Below are 23,701 nucleotides of genomic sequence, written 5' to 3'. Positions count from 1 at the left end.
GAAGATGCTGTCGATTGAGTTTCCAAAGTAAGTGAAGCTTGTTTTTCAGTGAAGGTCAGCTGGAACCTAAACATGATTTTGGTTCCTGCTTGTTGGGTGTTGCCTCTGCTAAACCGTCAGCGCTTTGGGGGCAGGGCCCCCCTCTACTTCTGTGCCCCCAGTGGCACCACCCTCGGCACAGTGAGCATGCAGAATGCTCTCTGAACACGTGAAATTTTGGGGGGTTTGAGCAGCGTTTAGTGTGGCCTGCAGGCGGCCTGAGTCTGGGGTTGCTGCCTGATTCCAGCATGTCTTAGTCACGTGGCCTCAGACCATGACTTTGCCATCGGGCATCTCACCTGAGACACGGGCCTGACGTTATGCTCCTTCTGAGGTTATTTATGGGGGCCGAGGACGAGTACGTAAGGTGTCTGGCACGTAGTAGACATTCAAAAAATGGCGGGGTGCTCCCCGTGTTATTGCTTGTAAAGTAGATAGAAAGAGAGGAATGAAGGCTGGCGGAAACTGAGGACCCCGTTATCCTCTGTGCAGTAAGAGGCCCAAAGTTGGTTTTCACTGCACCACGCTCTCTGATGGTGTGTTCCCAGCATCCCTCTCCCTGACAGGTGTTCTCAGGATAGCTCTTTTGATAGCTTGTTCTCAGGTTCATAGCATGACATGGCCAGCCCCGCAGAGGCACCATCTTCTTCTGGTACCTTCTAAATGGCAATCAACTTCTCGGTTCAAAGAGTCTTTCCAGGCCAGCCTAGCCTCTGCTCTCCTCCAAAATGACGGCGAGAGCCAGGGTCTTCTAAGAGGGGCTGGCAGGAGGCTGCAAGAGGCTCGTCATCCCGTGTGGCAAAGGCGGACCATGAGAATGGCAGGACCTACCTGCCTTGGGACAGACAATACTCCACGCTGCAGGCAACATCCTTATGGGGTTATCATCCCCATTTTACAGGTGAGAAAACTGAGCTGTGGAATGTTTAAGTAACTTGACCCAGGGGTAGAAGCAGTACTCAAACATGGCAACTGGAGTTCCAGATAGCGCTCAGATGAAAAAGCCTGTCTCACAAGGTTGCGTATTGTCTGACTCCATCAGAGAACGTTCTTGAAATGACAAAATTATAGAATGAAAAATAGCGGAATGGCTGCCAGGGGTCAGGGATGGTGGAGGGAGGGATGTCAGGAGGGAGGTGAGTGTGGTTATAGCAGGACCACAGCGGGGCCGCCCTGTGAGGATGAAACTGAACCGCCAGAGGAGATCGCGTTGCACAGAACGAAATAAACAGACACGCGACTGAGCGCAAGTAAAAAATAAAATAAAATAAAAAGGCCCAGAGTTACCAGGATACTTTAGAAGTACATCTAGGTGGAGGAAGGGAGTAGGGAGGTTATCACATGCAGTTAGGACGCCATCATGAGTGTAAGAGGCTGAAATGGCCCCCCACCCCGAAGGTGTATATGTCCTTACCCCTGGAAACTGAGCATGTTCATTTTACCCCATAAAAGGGACTTTGCAGATAGGATTAAGTTAAGGATTTCGAGATGGGGAGAAGATCCTGGATTATCTGGGTCGGGGTCGGGGGGATGGTGCTCCATATAATCACCGGGTCCTTAGGAGAGGGAGGCTGGAGGTTTGGAGTGAGAAAAGCCACAGACAGAGATGATAAGACACTAGGCTTCTGGCGTAGAAGACGGAGGATGGAGCCAAGGGCTGGGGACGGCCCCCAGGGGCTGAGAAGGGCCAGGTGCTGCAGTCTCCCCAGAGCTTCCGGAGCGGGGGCAGCTGAACCCACAACTGGACTTTAAACCAGTGAAACTGATGTTGGACTTCTGACCTCTAGAACTGTAAGATGATAACCCTGTATTGTTTTAATCCACTAAGTTTGCAGTTGTCATAGGCGCAAGAGAAAATCAGTACAACGAGGAACACTGAAAAGACGAGCTTCGATCATTTGGAAAATTCCACCTGCGTGGGACGCTGTCATCCCTGGTGGTATTGGATGGCGGAGGTGTCACTGGACATAGGAAGCTACTCGTCTGATCGGCAGAGGCTTTTATTTCGAAAACTGCTCCCATCCCCTGCCACCAAGCTTTTACGGTGTCCGGTGGGTGTTATGTGGAGCTGGCACAGCTCATAATCACAGTCTACTGAATCCACGTCAGCCTGTACAAGGCTTCCGAAGCGATGCTGCCTCAGGAGAGCGTTTTCTGTCACTGTACCACCTCGCTATACTTCATGTTTGAAAATAAGACTATTCAAGCTCACGTGATGCCTGGAGATACTCACATGTGAGTTCTTTGAGGGGAATAACCCCAGTAAGTTAACCATCAAGATAACATATCAGCTTTGGCCATGTAATTTGGAACTTAAGTTTCTAAGTAAATATTCTAACTCTATGTTTCCGTGCTGTCTAGGACTGTAACAGACAAAAAAGCCTTTAACAAAGGACTATAAATTAGCTTCCCTCTTGGAGTTACACCTGCTACTGAGGGTCTACTAAGTGCCAAACATTGGATCAGGCACGTTCATCCTCATAGCGGTTCTACATAGAGCTTGCTATTATTCCTAACTCGCCACTGCAGAGACGGGTTCAGAGAGGTTAAGCACCTAACCTGAGCTCCCACAGCCTGCAAATGAAAGTCAGGATTGAAGCTCACACCGGTATGATTTCTAAGCTCATGTCTTTCCCAATGTACTGCCTGCCTCCGAAATCAATGCGTGGGGTGACATGTTTGACAAATGCCATAAAAGCTGCCGACGGCTAACGTGAGAGCCCTGTGAAAAGCAGAAGGTTGGGCGAACTCCGAATCCATTATTTTTGCTGTGTGCTCAGCTCAATAGGGAAAATATTATTCCATTCACAGGGCCGTGTGTGCAGGGAAAGTCAGCCACACAGCGACCCTGGGTTGTAGCCCATTCTCTCACTGGCATGTAGAAAGCCTCATAAAATAGGAAGAAAATGACTCGGTATGCATGATAAGAGAGACAAAGCAGTAGGGCCATTGCTGTAAACATACGAACCTTGGAACCATTTTGCTTCTAACCACTCCATGAAGCTATGTTCTTCCTAGATTCAGCACCATGCTCCGTTCTAACGTGTCGTTTAGAGCACTAATGACTCTGATTTTGCTGAAAAGCCATCCTTGGAACCACCTTCTGACCCCGTTTATACACGCGGAACATTTTCACAAGCGAGATCCCTCCTTCCCTGCTCAACAGTGTTTCTTAAATTGTTTGACCACGAACATGTAAGAAATACATTTTACCGTGCGACTAGCTCGCAGGTGCACATAATGAAAACTAAAGTTCCACGGAACAAGACAGACGCTTGTTGTGTGCAATGAGGCCCCATACCTTCTCTTTCTGCTTTGCTCCTATTAGCCTGGTGGAGTCTATTTCGCGGTTATAGTTCGCACAGGGACTCGGTGACTCACTGATGGCCCCATAACCCCCAAGGGAGCTGTGGTTGCAGCTGGAAGGCGCTGGTCTAGGAAATAAGGAGAACCGGGGTCCCTACCTCCGGGGCGATGTAATCCGGGGTCCCACAGAAGGTCCTGGTCGTGACTCCCTCCATCATGTGTTCCTTGCACATCCCAAAGTCGGCAATCTTGATGTGTCCTTCTGAATCCAGCATGACGTTGTCTAGCTTCAGATCCCTGCAAGGAGGCGTGATAACATCAGCGTCCTTCCCCCGACGTACCCTCGTCTGCTCTGGAGCTAGCGAGACAGGCGGATGCCTGACGAGCCGCCATCTCAACAGCATATTAAATACAAGGCCCAAGAGAGTGGGGACCAGGAATTATTCTTATTACTTTTTAATCTCCAGAGCCTAATGTAGGGCCTAGGAGACAGTCGGTACCTAATAGATGCATGTGGAATGAATGACTCAATGGCTGAACTAGCAATTCCCAGCGATGGCTGTGCAAGCGAATCACCTGTTTGGCAGGTCCGGGGAGAGCCCGGTCATTTGATTTGTTAGTATCCCACACAGCGGGGTCTGACGCACAACCAGGTTTGCAAAAAGCACAAGTGTTTCACCGCACTGGGTCACACTCGCACCCTTGCTGTTCTGCCTAGCACCACGTGCCCTTTTAATTACTCTTCCCTTGACACTGGAAAACATTCTTCTTTCTTTGGCTCCAGACCGTCCGCTGCAGCTAACCACCGGAAGAATTTAATTCCGTCACCTGCCCCTCGCCTCTCTCTGGTTCCTCGTGTTCTTCTCCGGCTGAGCATCTAATAGAAATTCAGCTTCCACTGCTCCCTGACCTTCCGTCCAAATAAAAGGCAGTGGAAGGAGGTGTTGGTGGAGAGAAAAGCGTGTTTTCTCGTGGAAAGCGGAAACAAGATACATCTTGCAAGGTCCAGAAATCAGAAGGTGGTTCTGATTTGCCCGGACAAAGGTGGGTCCCAGCAGGTCTCTGCTACCTCGGGGATGATCAACTCTGTGTCTTAAGTCCCCATCTCAGAATCACATGCCCACGGAGGCCCAGAGGTCCAGCACAACGCTCAGCTTCACCGATGGTGGTGGAGCCTCACTACATACCTATAAATGATTCCTCGTTTATGAAGAAAGAACAATCCAATGGAAATCTCTGCTGCATAGAATCTGGAAAAAAAAAAAAATGCTGGTCAGGTTTCTGGCTTGCTTCTCTGAATTCCTGTTGACTTGGTACCTCCCAAGTTCAGGCGTCCAAGAGGTAACAGAGTGTAAGACCTGTGAGAGACCTCAGAGACCAGCAATGCCGCACACATGTCCTCCCGACCCTCTGCTGACCCTTCGCCCTGCCCTCTGCTGCTTCCTCTCTCCACTTTCCCCTGGGAATGATACAGCTAATAAACCAACAAGACGCGTCGATTATCTGCCTAGAAACAAGCACTTCTTGGCTGGGGTGGGCGGACAGGTAATTTACTGCTTAAGAGAAATTCGTAATACAATTTTTTTTTTTTTGAGAGTGGCTCTTCTATGTCAGGACTACGGCAGGGTGGAGAAAATGACCATTTTCCTATTCAGGAACAGAACACGTTAGTGTTTGAAAATCCAATTATGCCCTGGAAGACAAAGTATGGTGTGTGATGAGCCCTTTAGCTGGTTACCTCACCGCACCCCTCCCCCCCGCCAACCCCAAGTGCAGGGATAAATGGGACACACTGTGATTCATAGCTGAGTTTACCCGTTTAAATACTTCATCATAAAAAGCAGTTACTGCCATCGCTTCGAAACTGTTAATAGGTTAATATCTGAAGTGCAGAATACACGCTGAAGGATGTTTTAAAATTTGTATTGCATTTGGGAGTCTTTGAAGTCTGAGAAGCCACAAAACTGTGCCTGTGCAAACATCACACCCAGGAGACTTAAAATAAGCAATGCGTCTACATGAGCAGAGAAAGCTCCCCGATGAGTGATAAGGACGGAATTCTTCGCAGAATGGGGGGCGGCAGCTCTGGGAGCTGGTGGGAGAGAGCGATGCGGCAGGGAGGGAGAGGAGATGGGCTTACAAGTGACTTTTCCACGACTTTTCCTGCTTTTCCGTATTTTTAAAATAAAACCTTTTGGCAACACGGAGACAAGGAAGGGGGCCGACGAGACACCTCGCGTTACTTTACAACACAAGGAGGCTTTTCTGCTATTTGTTGTTCACGGCTCTGTCTTATCGAGCTTTATTTGACAATCGGAGCATTTTAAAGCTTTATGACTGAGAACACAAGAGAGGGGATAAGCGGAGGCATTTCTGAAAATTGAAAAGGAAAAACGGAAACAGAAAAATCCGCCTTTGCATTTTGTAAGCTTGCCACCCATGAATTCCCTAGTCTGCCTTCAGTCAATTCCCCAGGACAGATCATCCACGCAGGCCACAAGTTCTTCAGAGTTATCTTGTGGGTGGACTATCGGCCAGAGTCCTGTTAGCATGTGCAAACTTGATTCATCAGGGAACATGGTCGCTGTGCATCCCTGTTGAGGGAAATGAAACAGTTGTTTGTTTAGATTTGCTCCCGTTGAGTTTCCTGTGACTTCCTGGCCCCTGAAAAATGGATGATTTTCCAGGTATCCAGGCCCGCCCTTCACATGGGCGAATCTCATCTTCCCCCAGAGCCCACGTCTCATCCCTGGGCTGTTGACTCTTGTATCCCGGCTTCCGAGGCACGTCCCCATGAAAACTTCCAAACCGAGCTCACGATTCTCCCCACAAACCGCCTCCTCTCTGCTGGCTGCCCCCGCCCGAACCTACAGTGGGGTGTCACCAGAAGAGGTTCCTCTCTCCTCAGCACCCCCAGTCACCGAGTTCCGGTTTTCTTCCTCCAGGATGCTTCTCAAAGACACCCCTCGTTGGCTCCAAGGTCAAACCCTGATCACGGCTCCATTCTTTCTCCTCGGCATAGACCTTTACCAAGCCCCGTGCACCAGCCACTGCACTCCCCCCAATCCTCCCTCCTCCTCTTGGCCACTGAGCTCTGTGAAAACTTAACCTGCCAATGTTGAGTCCCCATGACGCCCCATCCAGCCTTCTGCTGCCCCTCAGCCAGGCCCTCCACAGGCTTATCACTCCCGCGCCCCGCATTCCCTACCCCTCCACACCTCGCTCCATCTCTCACACCTCCGGGCTGGGCATTCTCCGAGGACATCCTCCCCCTACACCCCTCTTTCCGGGGGGTTTGCATGGTGTCCTGTGCCACCTCTAAAGTTACGGCAGTGCATTGCAGCTGTTGAGTGGTGTCTCCCTTTTCAGGCCAGGCGGTGAGCCCCCCGAGGGCCGGGCGCCCCTCATTCCTTTCACACTCTGAGATGTCTTGTCGGTCGGTCCCCTTTCATTGTGGGTGGCCAACCACGTGTTCAATAAAGGAGACTGACTCGAGACGAGGGTGGGATTTGGTGACTAGGGGTTATGCCAGCGTCTCCAACTTACAAGACATGGAAGAATCCTCTCCCTAGGAGATGTTTAGACGGGCGCTGCTGACAAATCTGACCCCGGGGGTGGGGGAGGTGGGGCAGAGCGCTGCACCTCGAACTGGGCAGAGCCCTGCGTTCCTGTTTCATCCAGCAGAAGTTCCCACTTGGGAGACTGTGTGTCTAAAGGAAGGGACTTAAAAAAAAAATACTCACACTGCTTGGGGTTCCTTAAATTTTCCTACTTGCTGGATGTGGTACATGAGGTCCCCGCCGTTGACGTATTCCATGACGAAGTAGAGCCGATCCTGGGGACCAAGGGTCAACACGTCAGTGGTGCCTCTGCGGGCGGGGCGGCCCCCCTCGCCCTTCGCAGACTGTGTCTTGCTTTCTCATTAGTAAAATACGTGGGCCGCACGGACAGATCTGCTCAGTGGGGCCTTTCGATGTCTGCCCCCCCCCAAGTAAAGAATCAATAGAAAACCCTACCGCATGAAGCAGAAAGCCATGGCGTAAGTCTGAAATCCTGGCTCTCTGTCAACATGTCAGCTCCCTCCTGGCTACGTGTGGCCCCTATGATAGCAACGGCCTCTGACGGTCTTCCCTTTTCTCCCATGATACATTTCATGATACAGACATGATACATTTCTAAGTCAGGGAGGGTGTGAAGACTCCATGTGGGCCACTTATTTAATTTTAACTAGTGTTTCTGAGGCATGTCTCAGAGGCATGCCAGAGTAATGTGGTCATGTGCTCAACGGGATGCTTCTGAAGACAAATCTCGTGAGTTGGGTCGGGCTTATAAATTATAAATGCTCAATGACATTTACTGTGGGGGAGGGGGCTGGAAACGGAGAGGCTAACCAAATGTCCTTCTGCATCCATCATGAGCCCAAAATATTGTTTTTGATGTCACTGTCAGGCTAAGTGCTGGCCCCATGAAGGGCATGCATCTGAGAACCAAACGAACCTTCCTATTTCTGAGGATGTGACACTAATACAGGTGGGGAAACGGAGGGGATTTAACGGTGAAATAACTAACAACACAGCACCCCGAGGCGAGAGCTGACCTCTGCTCTCTTCTAGAAAACATCGCCATTTCGCAGAGGTTATTAAACATTAAAGTGTTGCACGGGGAGAAAAAAATGATGAAGCTGCTGCTAATAGCCAGGATATGGCTCTGGGAGCCTCGATCTCTAGCTTTCCTGTTATGAACTTTAATTTCATCTTTATTTCTCTGCTTTGGAGCTTTCTGGAGCTTAATCAGTGTAACCAGGGTTACGGGATCCGGGCTGGGATTCAAGACATAGTTGTCTCTTCCAGGCCCATCATCCTTCTCTCCTTGGTGCTACTTAGATGCTGCCAGGAGGGAGCTGTGCAGGCCACTGGCACAAGGCTGACACGCAGTGGCCGGCGCAGGGCTCTGCGGCCCCACTGCCCATCCTGAGATTGTGTGGCTGCTATTACCACTTCGAGATTCTAAAATCCGAGAGTATGCAGGGATGCCTCCCGAGAGATTTTGAGGAGAGACTTAAAACAGAAAATCAGTTTCTGGCCAATGGGAAGATGAGAATAATAAAAATCACAATGGTTGCAACTACAGATACAGGTACAACTACAGATTATTAAGTCGTATCTTAAAAAGGACAGCCACTGCGAGGTGGAAAGCCTCGCTGGGGTCCCTTCTCGATGTTTATATTTCTGGCAGGCCACTGGCAAACACCATGCCAGCACCCGGGCCTCACGAACCGCTAGCTGATCAGTGCTTTGGAAGTTTTTTGTCCTGTTTAGTTATACCATACGACGGGGCTCAGCAAATTTTTCCCATAAAGGGCCAGACGGTAAATGATTCAGGCTTTGCGTGTGTCTTGCAACTACTCAACTCCGCTTGTGCAGCACGTAAGCAGCTGTGGATGACAGGTAAATGAACGAGCATGAACAGTCTGAGAAGACTATGATATTGATGTCTGGATTCCGTCTGATCTTCACATGTCATGAAGTAGTGTTATTTCTTAAACCTTTCTTAGAGCTCGTGGGCTGTACAAAACAGGCCAGATTGCTAACCCCTGCTGTGTGCGTTAAAAAAAAATAAAAAAGAACATTCTCTTTTATGAAATCGAATCTCCTAACGTCCCAAGGCAATGCTTGGCAGCTGGCTTAGCGGTCTTAAAATGCCAGGACTGTGAGTCGCCTCATTGTGTTTGTAGCTCTAAGTCTTAGCACGTTGCTTGGCGTGGAGAAAACCTTTGACACAAACGTTTGCTGAATTAAATGGAATTAATGCCAAGTCTCTAAGTAGGGCACATTACAGAGAGGGGACGCTCCAAATCTGCCAGTGGCACAAGACTGAGAGGTTGTCCCCAGGTCACCTCTGCTTGGCAGAGAAGAATGTGGGGCGGAGTAGTTCCCTGGTTATGCCTTTCTCCAGCCTTCTCCACAGGAGGAAGGCGGACACAGATGCTGAGAACCCTTGGGTTGGGGGGCAGCCCTCGAGAGCACGCCGTGTGGTGTGTCCCCGGGGGTCCTTACCACCGTCTGGAAGCAGGAGTGCAGCTGTGTCAGGAACGGCGGCTTGTCGAGCAAAGCCAGCACTCGCTTCTCTACCATGGTGCATTCCACGTCGTCGTCCTGGATCACCACGTCCTTCTTCAGGATTTTGATAGCGTACAGTTCTTCCGTTCCCTTCCTGTCGGCCAGCATCACCTGAGAGCAGACAAAGGGCAACCGGGAAACTTCGAGGCATTCTTCTGGCGCTGGGGTGGGGAGGAGCCAGGCCGGGTGACAGCTCGGACAGTACGTGCAATGATGGACATGTGTGATACGAACACATCTGTCAAGTTCCGCTCTGTGCAAACTATGAAATAGTGCCTGCCAGTCATTGCAAACTAAATCCCTCCAGCACTGTATAATTTCTAAGCTGTCCCATCTGGGTACTGTGTAGGCTATTGCCACACGATGGCGCTGTTGCGCCCGCTTAAAGGACTTTGCAACATTAATCTTAGCGTTAAGTTTTGAATTATGCACATTTCTCGGGAGCATCCTTCTGGCAACAATGTGACTGTTCTTTATAGGCTTCCTACGAGTCAGGAATCCAGGACAGTGAAAAAGGTAGGGTCGAAATCAGTTCCTGGATCTATGTTGAAATTCGGGGCCAGAAAAGCCACATGTAGACAGACATACAGGCTGATCGCTGAAGAAACTCAGCTCAGTATCTCTTAATTATTACATTCGCTCACCACCCCACGAGTCAACACTTAATTTTAGTTGTGAAAATTATTCATTCTGGAATCCAGCCAACATTTTGGAGCACCCGTTCTGTTCTAAACACTGAAATAGTGACACACAGTGAACCCTGTGGCTTTTTGGATACAGTTGCATTTAATGACATGAAGCAGGATATATCCAGGAAATGAGTAAGGAGAGCAGAGACCTAAAGGGCGGCTCTGGAAAGCTCAGGGAGAACGAGATGATCCCAGCATGCTGTGCAAAAGCCCGGCCACTTCGCAGGACCTCCTGCTTACCTTTCCAAAACTCCCCTTCCCCAGGACCATGAGGAAATTGAAGTCGGTGAGTTTCACCCTGTCAAGGTTGTTGGAAGGTTGTCTCCTGTCTTCTGAAGGACTGATTACTTTGTTACCAGCGGGGCCAAGCTTGGCTTTCTAAACAACAAGCACACAAATGAAAACAATCATTTTTTTTTCCCCCCAGGGAAAAGATTGATAGAAAACGGTTGTAACTAAGCTTGATGCCAGGTAGGAGGTGGGAGGTGGGACAGGGTAAGAAAAAGAACCTGAGGATGATGAAATACCTATTCACACTCAGTAGCTATACTTACCCAAAGGGCAGCATTTGCAAAGTACCAAAAAAATAAAAATGCCCTTACTTATCAAGAGGCAACTCTTTATACAGTTAATGAAGCATGGAGCCACGGGGCTCTATCAAGGGCAGGCTGAGTCTCATTCTGGAATATAAAAGGTTAACTTCTGGGGAGAAACTGGTGCTTTGTGACAGTTAACATAATAAAAGAAATAAACTGTGTGCTGATATTTTTCTTATTTCTAGGTTTTCCAATTTAACATGGATCTGCATAGAGGAAACTTGTATCCACGCATAAAGGGGGGAAGAGTATCCTCTGGAGAGGAACTGCTTAAAAGGCACGCCGCCGTGGGGGTGATTTATTTCTCCTTTAAAAGCCACGGAATGAAAAACAGGGTGTTTTTTAAAGTCGAGAACTGAACTCGTGAAGAGAAACAGTGAGACGCCCGAGACTCTGGTTTCACACAAAACAGGCTCAGCCCTTTGGGCCTGAAGAATACTTGGTCAGGGACATGGCAATTACCAAAAGGAGTTTTTATAAATGAGACTCATGCCACACGAAGGTCCTCGAGAGATGATGCCCTCACCACTCTCCTGAGAGGGGGATGGGAAGGGGACGTTAGCGTCTCACGTCAAAGGGAAAAAGTAAGAGGGCTCAGCCAAGAAAGAAAGACAAGTGAGGTCCCACGGGAACATCTCAACACCCGGCAAAGGAGTCTGGAGGGGACGGAGAAGCTCCCGCCGGGATTCTGCATTTCGAAATCTGCCTGGCGGTGAGGGATCCAGGTGCTAGACATGTCAGCTGCTGACAGGCCAGGGTCCTGGGGCCACAGCCCTGAGTCGCAGGGCCAAGGCTCCTGCTTTGGCACATGCTCAGTGACAGGGTGCACCCCTGTCTCCCGCACAGAAGACATGACTAGATGCAGCTCTGAGCTATGGAGCAGGTGCCAGCTTATCACTCGGGTCAATGAGGGGGTTACCAAGAGCACGTGGGGAGCAAAGAAGACATTTGGGGGGCTTTATCATGTGATCGAAGCACTGGCACCAGCTCTTGGGGGGAAAATGTAGGATTTGAAATATTTTCTTTAGCAGCAGAGAAGCCTTTTGAGGGGCCATCTACACTTTGAGCAGCTCTCCATCCCACAATCAGAGTGAGCTGCCTCGCGCCAGGCTCTGCTGAAGGAGCCTTAGCAGAATGAACTCCGTCAGCGGTCTCCGGAACCCCAGCTCTAACACAGCGCTGGGCGTGGGGTGTGCCCTCGACATTTCTGCTGAATGAAGGAAGACATGAAGCCAGACTGCGTTCATCAGATGCGGGGCTGCGAGGCCACGCTTCTCTCTGATAAATAGAACCGGTTTGTAAGGGGGTCGAACCTCACGGCTGGAAGCAGGTGCTCTGATGAACGAGCACACCCGTTTAACCACAGACATTAAAACATGGCGGAAAGGCGGCCCTGACGTTTTTGTTTCAAGGCTGAGAGTATTTAATACAGTTGCAATACACCCCAATTGGCAGCGCACGTAGGAACTTGGGGCCCAAGCTCTGTGAAGACAGAACCTGAACGGCGGCGGCACATGAACTGGCCTCCACTTTCACAGCGGATGGAAGGAACTTTAAGACAGACTTGCGACAAAGCGCCAGGACTTAACCCCTGGCATGACATCAGAGCCGGGGCCAGCCCCCGGCCTCCGACCCGCTGCCCCAGGAATGACGGCAAGCTGAGAAATCGTCTGGTTTGTGTCCCACTTTAAAGGAATCATCGAGAAGTTTGAGTTTGAGAGGAGAGTACAGACTCTGCCACTCTGTTCTGCCCTTCCGACGTATAAAGAGATGAAGTTATCAGAAAGAAGTACAAAGAGATTATTTTCATATCATCAGGAACTTGACGATAACATCTAAAAAGACCCAGACACAATAGACGCATTGCTTTGAAGTGCTTGAAACAAAGAGCATGTTGACCTGGGAAGCTGAGTGTGGCCCTCATCAGATGTTTCTGACTCACGGGCATTCCCAGTCACTGCTCCTTCGACACATTTTGCCGCCGTGGGTGCTGACGGAGGGACGCGGGCTGATGTCGGTGTCGGCCCCCAGCGTACAGACAGGGGCTTTGACACATGTGCATCTACTGCCGTCACTGGGGCCATCGCCCAGCAAGGGCCCTGTGAGCTTTGTGCTATGATCTGACCTTAGTCTAGTTATAAGGACAAGATTTTGCCCCCAAAGTCAGGCTAACGGGCTGTAAATGCAAAACAAAACAAAACAAAACAAAACAAAATGTTTTTTGCATCTGAGTATTTTGGAACCCAACTGCAAAGTGATCTTAGACTCGGCTCTGAAATCGATGGGTGAGGTTTAGGAGGGATGTCACAGAAGAGACTCCCGGCCCCAGGAGGTGGAGCCGGACAGAGCATCAGAGCAGCTAGTGGTTCTCTATGTGGTCATCCAGCCAATGGCAGTGACAGCGTGTCCAGGTTTCCCCGACAGAATGTGCCTCCAGAGCCGTGTCCACACGGTCATCCGTAGGTCTTGCTGCTGAATGGCATAGAGGCGCCTCCAATACTGAGTTTTCAGAAGCAGCTCTTCTGTGGTAAAAGAATTTCCATCGTCTCAAAATCTCAGTAGTCTGGGCCTGACTTGGGCCTAGTCCCTCTGTCAACCTGGGTCTAGTAAATGATGGAGTTGGAGGAGACAGCCAGTGGCCATCCTGGCAGCTGTGTTGCCGGGGGCCTGCGTTCAGAGAAGGCACAGGAACTCCAGGAAGGGGGGTCTCCACACCCCCAGGAGAGGGGGTCTCCATGGCCCAGACCTCGGCCTCCAGTCTGCTTTCAGCCACCTTGTCGATTCCTGCCCCGGTCCATCACTCCCTGCCAAGCTGCCAGAGTGCAATCCTGCCCCAGACAGTATCTGCAATGTTCCCCTGACCTTGACCTTCACCTGGCTGACTTCTCCTCCTCCTCTAGGTCCAGCTTACCTGTCGTGTCTTCAGAGAACTCCTCCTCCCAAACTTCCTACTTTTCTCCCTCACATCACCTGGTCTTTCCCTAATATGGCAACTGGTAAACATTTATCTGCGGTAGCCTCCTTAGGGGCGAAGACTGTGCAAACAAAGACCCTGACTTATTAAAAAGGCAAAGGCAGTTTTAAGAGAGAAGATAAAACTGAAAACTATGATAGATAGTGTTGTATACTAGACTAAAGTGACTTTAGATGCTGAAGAGTCAGCACGCTTTTTAAAAAAATTAGACCGAAACATGGTTTACTGGCAATGATGAAACAACTCAGAATTCAGAATTTTAAGTTCCTTGAAAGATGGCACATTAGCATCAGGTCATCGTGATGCTAACTGGATGACCAGGTTGTGAGAACAGGCTGTGTTCTTTCCCCATCAAAAATTTAATAATAACCGACATGCGTCTCATTTCATACAAGAGATATTCTTGAAAAGTCATAATGGTTTTGCAATCATCGAAGGTGTTCTCAATTTAAAGGACTCTCATGGGGGCACATGTAAAGCACATCACACAAAGTAAATCTGAATACTGCAAATCCAAATTCTCGGAGGTTGGGGCTGAAGCGTGCACTGTGTCTGAGGAGCTGTCTGTGTGGATGGTGAGAGGCTCTCCACATTCGACTCATGAGTAGGGGGCTAGAAACGAATTAAAACTGAGAGGTGGATGTGCCAAACTATGACACTGAATCTATGCAGGATGGGCTAGCGGTAGACGTTCATTTTCTATTAAGCTGGACCATTTTTTTGCAACAGCTGAGATGTGACAATCTGACCTACAGTAATAGCAATTCCCAGTGGTTTAACCTAATACTGTAGATACTCGGCAGTGTTTGAATTTTGTACAATAATCATATGTTAACTTTGGTATGTGGGAAACAGAACAAACACACAGAGAAAGTACAGAGTCATAAGCTGCCAGCCTCTAACACAACAGCATCCTGCCCAGCACTTCCTTCAAGAGGTGCTGACTTGTCTGCAGTAGGAACCCAAACCCAAAGATTCCTCTCCAGTACAAATGCAGAGACTTAAATGGAATCCCGTCTCCCAGTGGTCTAGCCTACAGCACAGGACCTTCAGGTAACCGTCCAAAGAACGCTTTACCATTCGACTATGGTAACTGCATCCATTTGTATCTATTTTGTGAATGTGTCTTCAATGATACTGTGTCTCCTAGCCTGGTAGAAATTATTTATCAAAGACCTTTGCATAGTGTAAAGAGATGAACCCTACAACAGAAGGTTCTTTCTGCTTCTAAGATTCCAAGGGCAGACAGGACAACAGTGATCGACGGTAGAAGCAAATGAAGAACTGTGGGTTTCTTTTATACTTTTCTTTCCTACAATGAAAATGTTCCATGTTCAGGGCTTCTCCGAACAACCCTGGCAACATACTACTGTTGGGGTTTCGGTGCCGCTCCACGAGTAACAGAAATAGCTATGCCGTATGTAATCAGGGACCTACCTCAGCAGAGTATCTTACGTCTAAGGTGACTGTGTGTTCACCTGCACCCACTACAACACTAGTTAAGTGAAATCGAGTGATTTCTGGAGAGGAAAGCCTCCAAGGAATCGGGAAGGTGCTTCAATGATTCTGTCAACAAAGCACAGCTCATGTATTTCTAACAAGCCACGAGTCACGACATCTATTACCTCCCACTCAGTAACCAGGCAACGGGTTAAGATGATGCTACTTAATGGGCATCATAACATCCTGGGCAGCACAGCCAGGTAAGTAAAATGCCTGTTGTTCTCTGGCTATTTTTTCATCTTTGGAACATGCCCAGCATGCTTGCCACCTGAGGGCCTTTGTGCTTTCGGCTTCCTCTGACCCAGACACAGGATGCTTTCCCAGGTGATGCTTCAGCCCTGAGCTTCCCTGCCCCGCCCTGCTCGACATGGCACCCCGAGGTCCCCTTCTCGTGGTGTGTGTCCCCTCACACTCTTCTCACTACCTATCGTGTATTTCTCTTTCTCCCTCCACTGATCTCATCTGTTCTGTCCACTGATCTATCTCCAGTGTCCAGGAGAGAGCCTCAGATACTTTTAGAAGGAATGAATGAACATGTATGCGGGGAAGGCAATTACTTCTGATATAAAACTTTTTAAAGCAGAATGATTGCTTTAAAGTAATTTCTACTATAATGCTGCTTCTTATTATAAATATAATACATTTTATTACATTTATGTTATAAATTATTTTAGAAAATTTAATATGCGTGGATAAGTTAAAAAAAAAAAAGACAATTTAAAACATCCATAATTTTATCACCCAGAGATAAACATTGTTGACGTTTTGGTGGATATGCTTCTAATTCTTTTTCATGTTTCCTTCATATATTCAATAATGCCTTTGAAATATGTAGAGTTCTAGTTTGCAACCTGCTTTCCCCTTCATACGATGTGAACTTTTCACGTTATAAGCACTCTTCTGCCGCGTGATTTTGGTAACTGCACAATGCCCCACTGGCGTGGCTCCATGTTAGTCGATTTGACCACTCCCCTACTGTTAGACACCTAGGTTATTTCCAGTTTTCATTCACATGCAGATAAACGATTTCGTAGTCCCATCTTTATGCATATCCCTAATCTCCTCCAGGCTAGGTTCCTAATGTGGAATTTCTGGGTCAAGAGGTACAGGTATTGCAAAGGCTGGTGGACAAGGCCAGACGTTTTAATCTGACCATGCGAAGTCAAAGAGAAACAAGGTAACCCAGAGAGCCGGGGCGGCCTAATTCCTGACGGCAGAACCTTGGTTTCTTTTAGATCCTGTGTCTAACTTCATGGCTGGAATTTCTAATACTACTTCTGTTTCAGATCTGGCCATTCAATCTGCAACTATAACCTGGAGGCGAGGGGCCTTGTGATTCCTCCCACACAACTGTGTGGGCACCTGCCGAGGAAGTTTTCTCCTGGGGTCGGGAATCACAGCTGGACGGGCAAATCACAGGGGCGCATCGTTCATTCTCCGGCTGGCACCACAGGGAGGATCCCAGAACCGGAGCCTGACAGTCACAGGAGGGTCTTTGGGAAGGTCCAACCTGCCGTGGGTACAGGTGAAGACACTGAGGTCTAGGGAACTAACTCCACTCTCTCCAGCCACGGAGCAAGTTGGTGGCAGCGCTGGGGGAGGCGGACGAGGATGCTATTTCTTCTATTTTGGTCCTTGGAACAGGACCTGGATTGCCCTGCAGAGATTCACTCCCCTGTGCCAAGAGCTGCTCCATGGGGGATGTAATCTTCAACAGACAGCACCACTGGGACCGAGCTTTCAGTATCTGCAGGGAAGCTGGAGATAAGCTCATCAAGGCCACTACCTTCCAGATGAGGAGGCTGAGTAATGAGCCTAAATCAATTTTCCTCCCTGGGCTCTGAGTCGAGAACTCTGGTCTTTGAATTCAGTGCTCATCCTCCTATATCAAGGGGAGGCAAACGTAAAAGGACCGATAATAAATATTTTGGGTTTTGCAAGCCAAATACCGTCTCTGTTGTAGCTACCCAGCTCTGCCATTTTAGTGTGAAAGCTACATGAATGAATGAGGGGATGGGTGAGGCTGTGTTCCAATAAAACCTTAATTACAAAATCAGGCAGCAGCCAGAATTTGGCCTGTGGGCTGTCGTTTGCCTACTGTTGCCCTATATCATGCAGGTTCTCAAATCATTCATCCTCATTTGCAGTTAGATTTAAATAAAACATCTGTATCTCATTGCTAACTTATCAGGACAGCAACAATTAAGAACCTCAAAGGCATGTGAATTAAATTACTATTCAGTCTCTTTCATGATGCTTGATACGCTGACTCGTACAGGAAAAAGCTCTCTCGCAGCCAAAAAGCCTGGTGAGTGAAGTCCCCACTCACTGGAGCAGAAATGTAAGGGAAAGCACATTAAGTCATTTTCTTAATGAGAAATATTTTTATGGACACATCCACTTAGGCTTTTTGCCACTGTCGAAACCAACTCACAGGAAGCAGGCAGGCCTCCGTTGTCACGGCAACTGAACCATACTCTCAGGAGAAACGTGGGACCCGTGACATATTAGCACTTTGCCCAATGTGGAAAATGCAGAGGGCCTGGTTCTTCTTGTACCGAGCATCTCACGCCTCCAGCATCCTGCCGTGCTGTTTTCTTTCCAGCTACCCTAGTTTTCCCCGCCCTTCTGGAGCTGTCCCGTGAATGCTGACACACACCTTAGGCTAGCTGTCACTGCCTGGCTCAAGGACTGCTACTTGTCTGACCTGCTAAAAAGATCCCGGGAAGGCTGATGCCCTTCGTTCTGCCCAGCTGCTGAGTCCAGACTTACGGAAGGATACTGGGACCGAAAACTTACCCCTTCCAAGTTTTCTCTCTTGCAAAAAGACTGTCTTTCTCTCACTAGGAGGCTGACGGGACACACTCGTCTGAAGCCTACCTTAGAGAAAGGCCTGGGTGAGTGGATACGGCCACGGCATGTTACTGTTATGGTATTTGTGGCACTTAAGTAATTTTTTGAGCCCTCCATCCTTTTCCCGCTAGGAACGTTTCCCTTTGGGACTAACAATGACCCAGCTTTATCAGTTGGCCGTGGCAGGGTCAGAAGCCACGTGAACTCACAGATGCCATCTGTTTTCCAGGCTGCCACCAACATTGCTTAGAAGTAGAGAATTCTCTTCTGTGCTAGGAAAGCAGAATAGATAGGAAATGGGCTGGCGCCCGTGTAAACCAGAACAGACTGCAGGTGCCATGCAGACATAAAGAAACCCTGGACAGCTTGCCTTGTCAGCATCCCGATGAGTCCCTAAAACCACGGAGCAATTGGGAGCATAAAGAGGTAACCCATCTTCACATCCATCAAAAAGTGAAGAGATGCAGGCACAAGTTCATTGCTATCCACGTGCAGGTTTCAATGGACTCTTTTATTTGCAAATCTTTACTGCCCTCTTGTGGTATTTATTTTCTGAACAGATTGCATCTGGACTAGGATCTTTTTGAGGTTCAGTGTCTGGTGCAGAGGTAAAGTTCCCTTAAGTGTTGCAAAACAGCACAAACAAGACACACACATTCTGCCTTCCCAGTCATACCTTTAATCTCTCATGTGAGAGCCAGGGCTTTGCATAATGCCAACAGAATCTGTATGATGCCAGAAGTGTGCTTTAGAGTCGCGGGGTGCTTTATTCCTAGAAAACAATAAAACGCCAACCTATTCTGCATGTCTCTGTGTCTCCTGAATCTCTTCTCAAACCTGTGCCTGGGCCCAGACTTTGCAAGTCACAGATGCAAGAAATGGGGAAAGGGAGGCGGCGAGGGCTTCCGGAAGCCCCGGAGGGGTCTGAGAGAGCCGCTGCGTTTGTCTTAAAAGCAGAAACACAGAGCGATCTGGGAAATGATGACAAATGATGACAGTCACACGAGGGCAGAATTCAATACAAAAGCTACCACTCGGGAAATCTGACTGGAGCTAAATGGTCACAGAACGGCAGCTCCTGAATTAAAAACAACACAAATGACAACGATAACCACGATGAAAGCCAGTAATGGCGATAAAGCCCGGGACCCTCTCCATCCCCGTGCAGCTGGTCTGGACCCCTAGTGAAAGGGTCTCCAACCTTCACCCACGCGGAGGTAAAATAAAAAAATAGGATCCTTTCCCTAAAATGCTGGATACGCTTGCTCAATCAATTTAAATTTTTTTAATAAAATGTCTCTAACTGACAGCAGCATTTTGAAAGCGGAGCCGACAGCAATTAAATTTAGCACAAAATTTCCATAATCGTTGATTTCATCCTATCTTCACTGAGCAGTTTTAAACCACACCAGTTTTTTAAAAATGAGGGACCTAATTATAGTTCAATAGGACACCTGCTTTCGAGGCTGGCGGCAGCTGCACTGTTCTGGGTTGTTCTCCGGGTCCCTATGGCAGTCGGTGGACAGGCAGCTGGGGGGGGGGGGGCGGGGCTGACCTGGTGAAGAGCAGGGGCACCGATCCACCAGAAGTGGACTGGAACGCCAGCCATGGTTCTGACTTTGCCAAGGCCTCGGTTTCACTTGTAAGTGGACGAGGACTTTCTGCCACCTCCCACGTGGGTGGTGCTTCCTCCCCATGGGTCAAGGGCGTGATCAGAGCTCAGCAGCTGCTTCCGGGCCGGGGCATCAGAAAACACACCTCCCTGAGGAAGTGGGCAGAGAGCAGCAGAGACGAAGCAAAGGGACAGTAGGACCCCCCCCTAAGGAGGGCGGGGGGTTCTCGGCCGCCCTCAGGGGACATGACAGAGCAGCCCCCCGTGTGTTGTAAGAGCTGGTCTCCATGGCAGGAGGGGACCTCTGCGTAGGAACTTTGGGAGAGGGTGAGATTTGGAGGGGTGGGAGAGAAAATGTTCCCTGCCTTGGAGGTGGATGGGGGTCTTATGTCAAGAGGCCGGGAAAGAGCCAGTAAAATTTAAAATAACTCAACTACTGTGACCCTATGGGTACCCACGAGCTGCTGGGGGGGGGGTCTGGGGAAATAAGGGCCACAAAAGGTACACCCCGAGTGAGGAATGAGACCATGACTATCCCCCACCCCGAAAGCCACCAGTTCTGTGCAAACGTGGCTGCTCGCCCATGGCCATTGGAGAGAGTGGCGGAGAAAGTCCTGTCTCCATGCTTCTTCCCAGCCCGTCGGCGGAGAGAAACAGTCCCTGGGGACCAGCCACGGACGGGGTACTGACAACCCTCTTTTCAGAAGAAGCCCCGAGGTGAAGACTAGTTCACGCACAGGTGAGCGAGGCCACTCTGAGAAGGGGTGTGAGTGAGCGATGGCGCCCCATTTTCACCGGAGTTCCGACGCACAGGTGACATTTCGTTCCTCAGGTAGAATAATCTGTTTCTTGTCCTAAGACCCACAACGAAAAGCACGCGAAACGTCAGGACCACGCACCGACACAACGCACGTGAGAAGAGAGGCGTGGCTGACTGGGCCCCTGCGGACCCTGATCCCGCACGAGCTCAGGCCGCCTCACGTCACTTCTGTGGGCGGGGTAGGGGCTCACGCTCTTTCCTGATGGGCTCTTTGTCTCTAACGCACAACTGGGGTCCTCCCAACCCAGGGCCCACGGGTGGTTTAGAAAGCACGACCGAGGGCTGGCTTCACTTAAGGGCGGCTTCTGAGAAAAACAGCAGGGCACAGCGACGCTTCCGTTAGGGAGGACTGGGGGGTGGGGGTGCAGGGAGGCTGCTGAGAGGGGTAAACGCCAGGCATTGCCCTGAGTGCCTCCTCAGTCACTTCCTTCTTTCTCTCGACAGCCCTATGTGGCTGGTACTTTAACTGCCCCATTTCAGAGATGGAGAAGCCGAGGTGAGAGAAATGAGCCAAGTGGCCCGAGGCCACGTAGCTAAGAGGTGGTGGAGCTGGGACGTGAGGCCAGTAACCTGACCTTAACCACTACACTGAGCTGCTTCCTTTGAGTGACAAAGGGAGAGGCGTCCTGCCAGCAGGAGGGGCCCGGGAGAGGACAGTCCTTCTGCACAGGGGACAGCCCCTCGTTGAAGTTGGGAGGAGCCACAGTTTACCTGCCAGGACGGGGCCCAGAGAGGTGAAGGCTTTGCCTTCATCTTCTCTTCTTCTTCCCACTGCAGCCCCATCTGAGTTCTGCCACCCGCACCCAGCTTTCTCTACACGCTGGGAAATACAGCCCCACAAGACGTGTATTATTCTCCCCGGAATAACAAAGCTTCTGACAAAATAACAAAGACAAAAAGCACACTGCTCAGGCGTGTCATACCACACAGGGAAGAGACGTTTGGGACACAATTAGGACCCGAGGACCCCGCGTGAGTTCGTTTCATCAGTGACCTCTGAAATCACAGGGTACGAGATGACAGATGACGTATTCGTTTTTAAGCAGGAACTGTCTCCCGTCCTGGAACGGTCACGGGGCACCTGCTCCCTCTGAGGACGAAGGACGTTTTCATTCTGAGGGAAGGAATCGTCCAGTGGCTCAGGGTGGCCGAGCTCTGAAGCCGTTTCTAAGTGAGCGCACCGTCCCGTGCGACAGGGTTTGAAAACACAAAATGACAGGGAGCAGTGACGGCAGGAGTCTCGAAGGGCTGACGTTTTCCTACGTGAAAGCTCTCTCACTCTGCAGGACCTGTGAAACCTCGAAGAATATTTTCCTCCTCCCCACTGTCAGTAACTCTGGGCCACTAATCTCTCGTGGCTATGGGGACACATCTGTGGTGTCAGCTCCAAGTTCTAGAGATGAGAAACTTTAACGACATTATTTACTAGATGTTTTACTTCGTATGGTGTTTTTAACAAGAGTATTCTACGTTGATCTAGCTCGGGGTAGGGGGTGGGATTTTCCCCTTGCACATTCTTCACCCAAGTATTGGAGTGTTTAAATTTTCCAGTTGGTTCTAACATGAATATGCTATAACAATCCGGAGCTGATTTTAATTATTAACAAAGGCAATATATGGAGAGCACAGCTGGTCCATGGCCCCAACCAGCTCCCCCAAAAGAGGGGGGTGTTGTCAGAGATAACAATAGAGCAGATTTTTGAAATAATTTACATGCAAGTTGCAAAGTTCCATTGGATAGTTTGGAGACAGAATGGTTGATTATGTAGTGACAGTTGTGTTGAGAAGAAATTAAAAAAAATAAGAAAAAAATGAAAAACAGTGAGTAGTATTAAGCCAGGCATTGAGAATGTCAGAACCATTTGATGACTCCAGCCCACGATTCCCTACACCACATCTTCCATATCAATGCACACACGTAGCGTAAGCACGCCATACTGATTGCATGCTAATGTGGATGCACGCCTATATAAAACTGGAAATGAGTCTTAATATGTGATTAGAAACAGATGCTAACAGAAAGAAAGGAAGATGTGTTGTCATTTTAAAGATGCACTCTTTCTGTTCATTCGATGCTTTCAAATTAGACTTGAACTTATTGTCGGTGACTCATAGGAGATTTTGCTATGTCCTTGGTAAAATTTTTAGTGAATCTAGTCTGAGGAGCAGGGAGGGCTGGTACACTCTCTGGGTGATCGATACACAGGCATTTTTCCTCACTGGAGGGCTGTGGCCATTCGGACGGAGGCAGATAAACTAGGACACAGTAGGCATGAAGTTCAAGAACACACAGTGCATCCTTAAGAGTGCAGAGCATGGGTGGAGGCTCAGGCTTGGGAGCCACAAAAACCAGGGCAGACGTTTTTGTGGAAGAAAAGGTGGAAGGGGATGGTGTGGAGGAAAAACTACCTTTAAGAAGCGGACATGACGTCCCTGTAAAAGACAGGAGAAGGAGAAATACTGCTAGGTTAGTGGGGGAAATGCTGGGTACGCAAGACAACAGTTAGCACCGTTAGAAAAATCAAGCTCCAGTATCACACACCACAGGCTCCCCTTACAAAGCAGACGGAAAGCATGAGGTAGAGGCAGTTAGCCCAGGACACGGTGTGAGGGTCAAGGAGAGAAGGAAGGTGACCCCTCAGACGGGCGCCACTCCCAGGCGTGGGAACTAACTCTTTCTTGTAGGAATGGTGGAAGGACTCGTGCCAAACCCCAGGGAGTCAAGACTCTCCCCTCTCATGGCCTTTAAGTGGCCCCACATGGCTTCACATCAACAGCTCCGTTCCATTCATGCATGTTTCTTTTGCTCTGGGCCAATCTAAAAGATGGAGCAATGCGGGTATTTGGTTAATGAAGTGTCTAGTTACCTGATCATTTTATACATAGATTGCCATTATTCCATAAATGAGAATAAAACCACCAAACCCACTTATCATTAAAACTATCGGTAAAATCATTCATCTTTTCTTGTGATGCAGAAGGCTCTTTAGTATCTCAAGGTGCCCAAGATTACTGAAAAAAAAAACAAAAACAAAACATCAACTGGCCAGGTGGCTGCTTAACCAAATGCCAGGTAACCAGGTTTTACTTTCCGGGCATACTTCCCTTTCACCCTTCACCTTCTGTCTAAAACAGCCCATCGTGACTCGATAATTTCACTTTCTCAAGTACTAATCTGAGAAAAATAAGT

At 49.1% G+C, this 23,701-nt stretch overlaps 1 protein-coding gene across 2 annotated transcripts in view; it reads right to left on the bottom strand.

The window, feature by feature from the left end:
• Positions 1-23,701, bottom strand: part of PRKCA (protein kinase C alpha) — a 406,973-nt gene that overhangs the window by 47,605 nt on the left and 335,667 nt on the right. For both annotated transcript variants that reach the window (XM_011368504.2, XM_023535630.1), the window contains exons 9-13: positions 10,394-10,531; positions 9,402-9,575; positions 7,089-7,180; positions 4,533-4,595; positions 3,504-3,642 (exon numbers count right to left, since the gene is read on the bottom strand). In XM_011368504.2, coding sequence (XP_011366806.1) covers positions 3,504-3,642; positions 4,533-4,595; positions 7,089-7,180; positions 9,402-9,575; positions 10,394-10,531 — 606 coding nt within the window. The remainder of the gene's footprint in view (positions 1-3,503; positions 3,643-4,532; positions 4,596-7,088; positions 7,181-9,401; positions 9,576-10,393; positions 10,532-23,701) is intronic.

The sequence above is a fragment of the Pteropus vampyrus genome, unplaced genomic scaffold, assembly GCF_000151845.1.
Source record: "Pteropus vampyrus isolate Shadow unplaced genomic scaffold, Pvam_2.0 Scaffold143, whole genome shotgun sequence".
NCBI classification, from domain to species: domain Eukaryota; kingdom Metazoa; phylum Chordata; class Mammalia; order Chiroptera; family Pteropodidae; genus Pteropus; species Pteropus vampyrus.
Note: the sequence above shows the minus strand (reverse complement) of the source record. Positions and strands in the feature narration are given on the sequence as shown.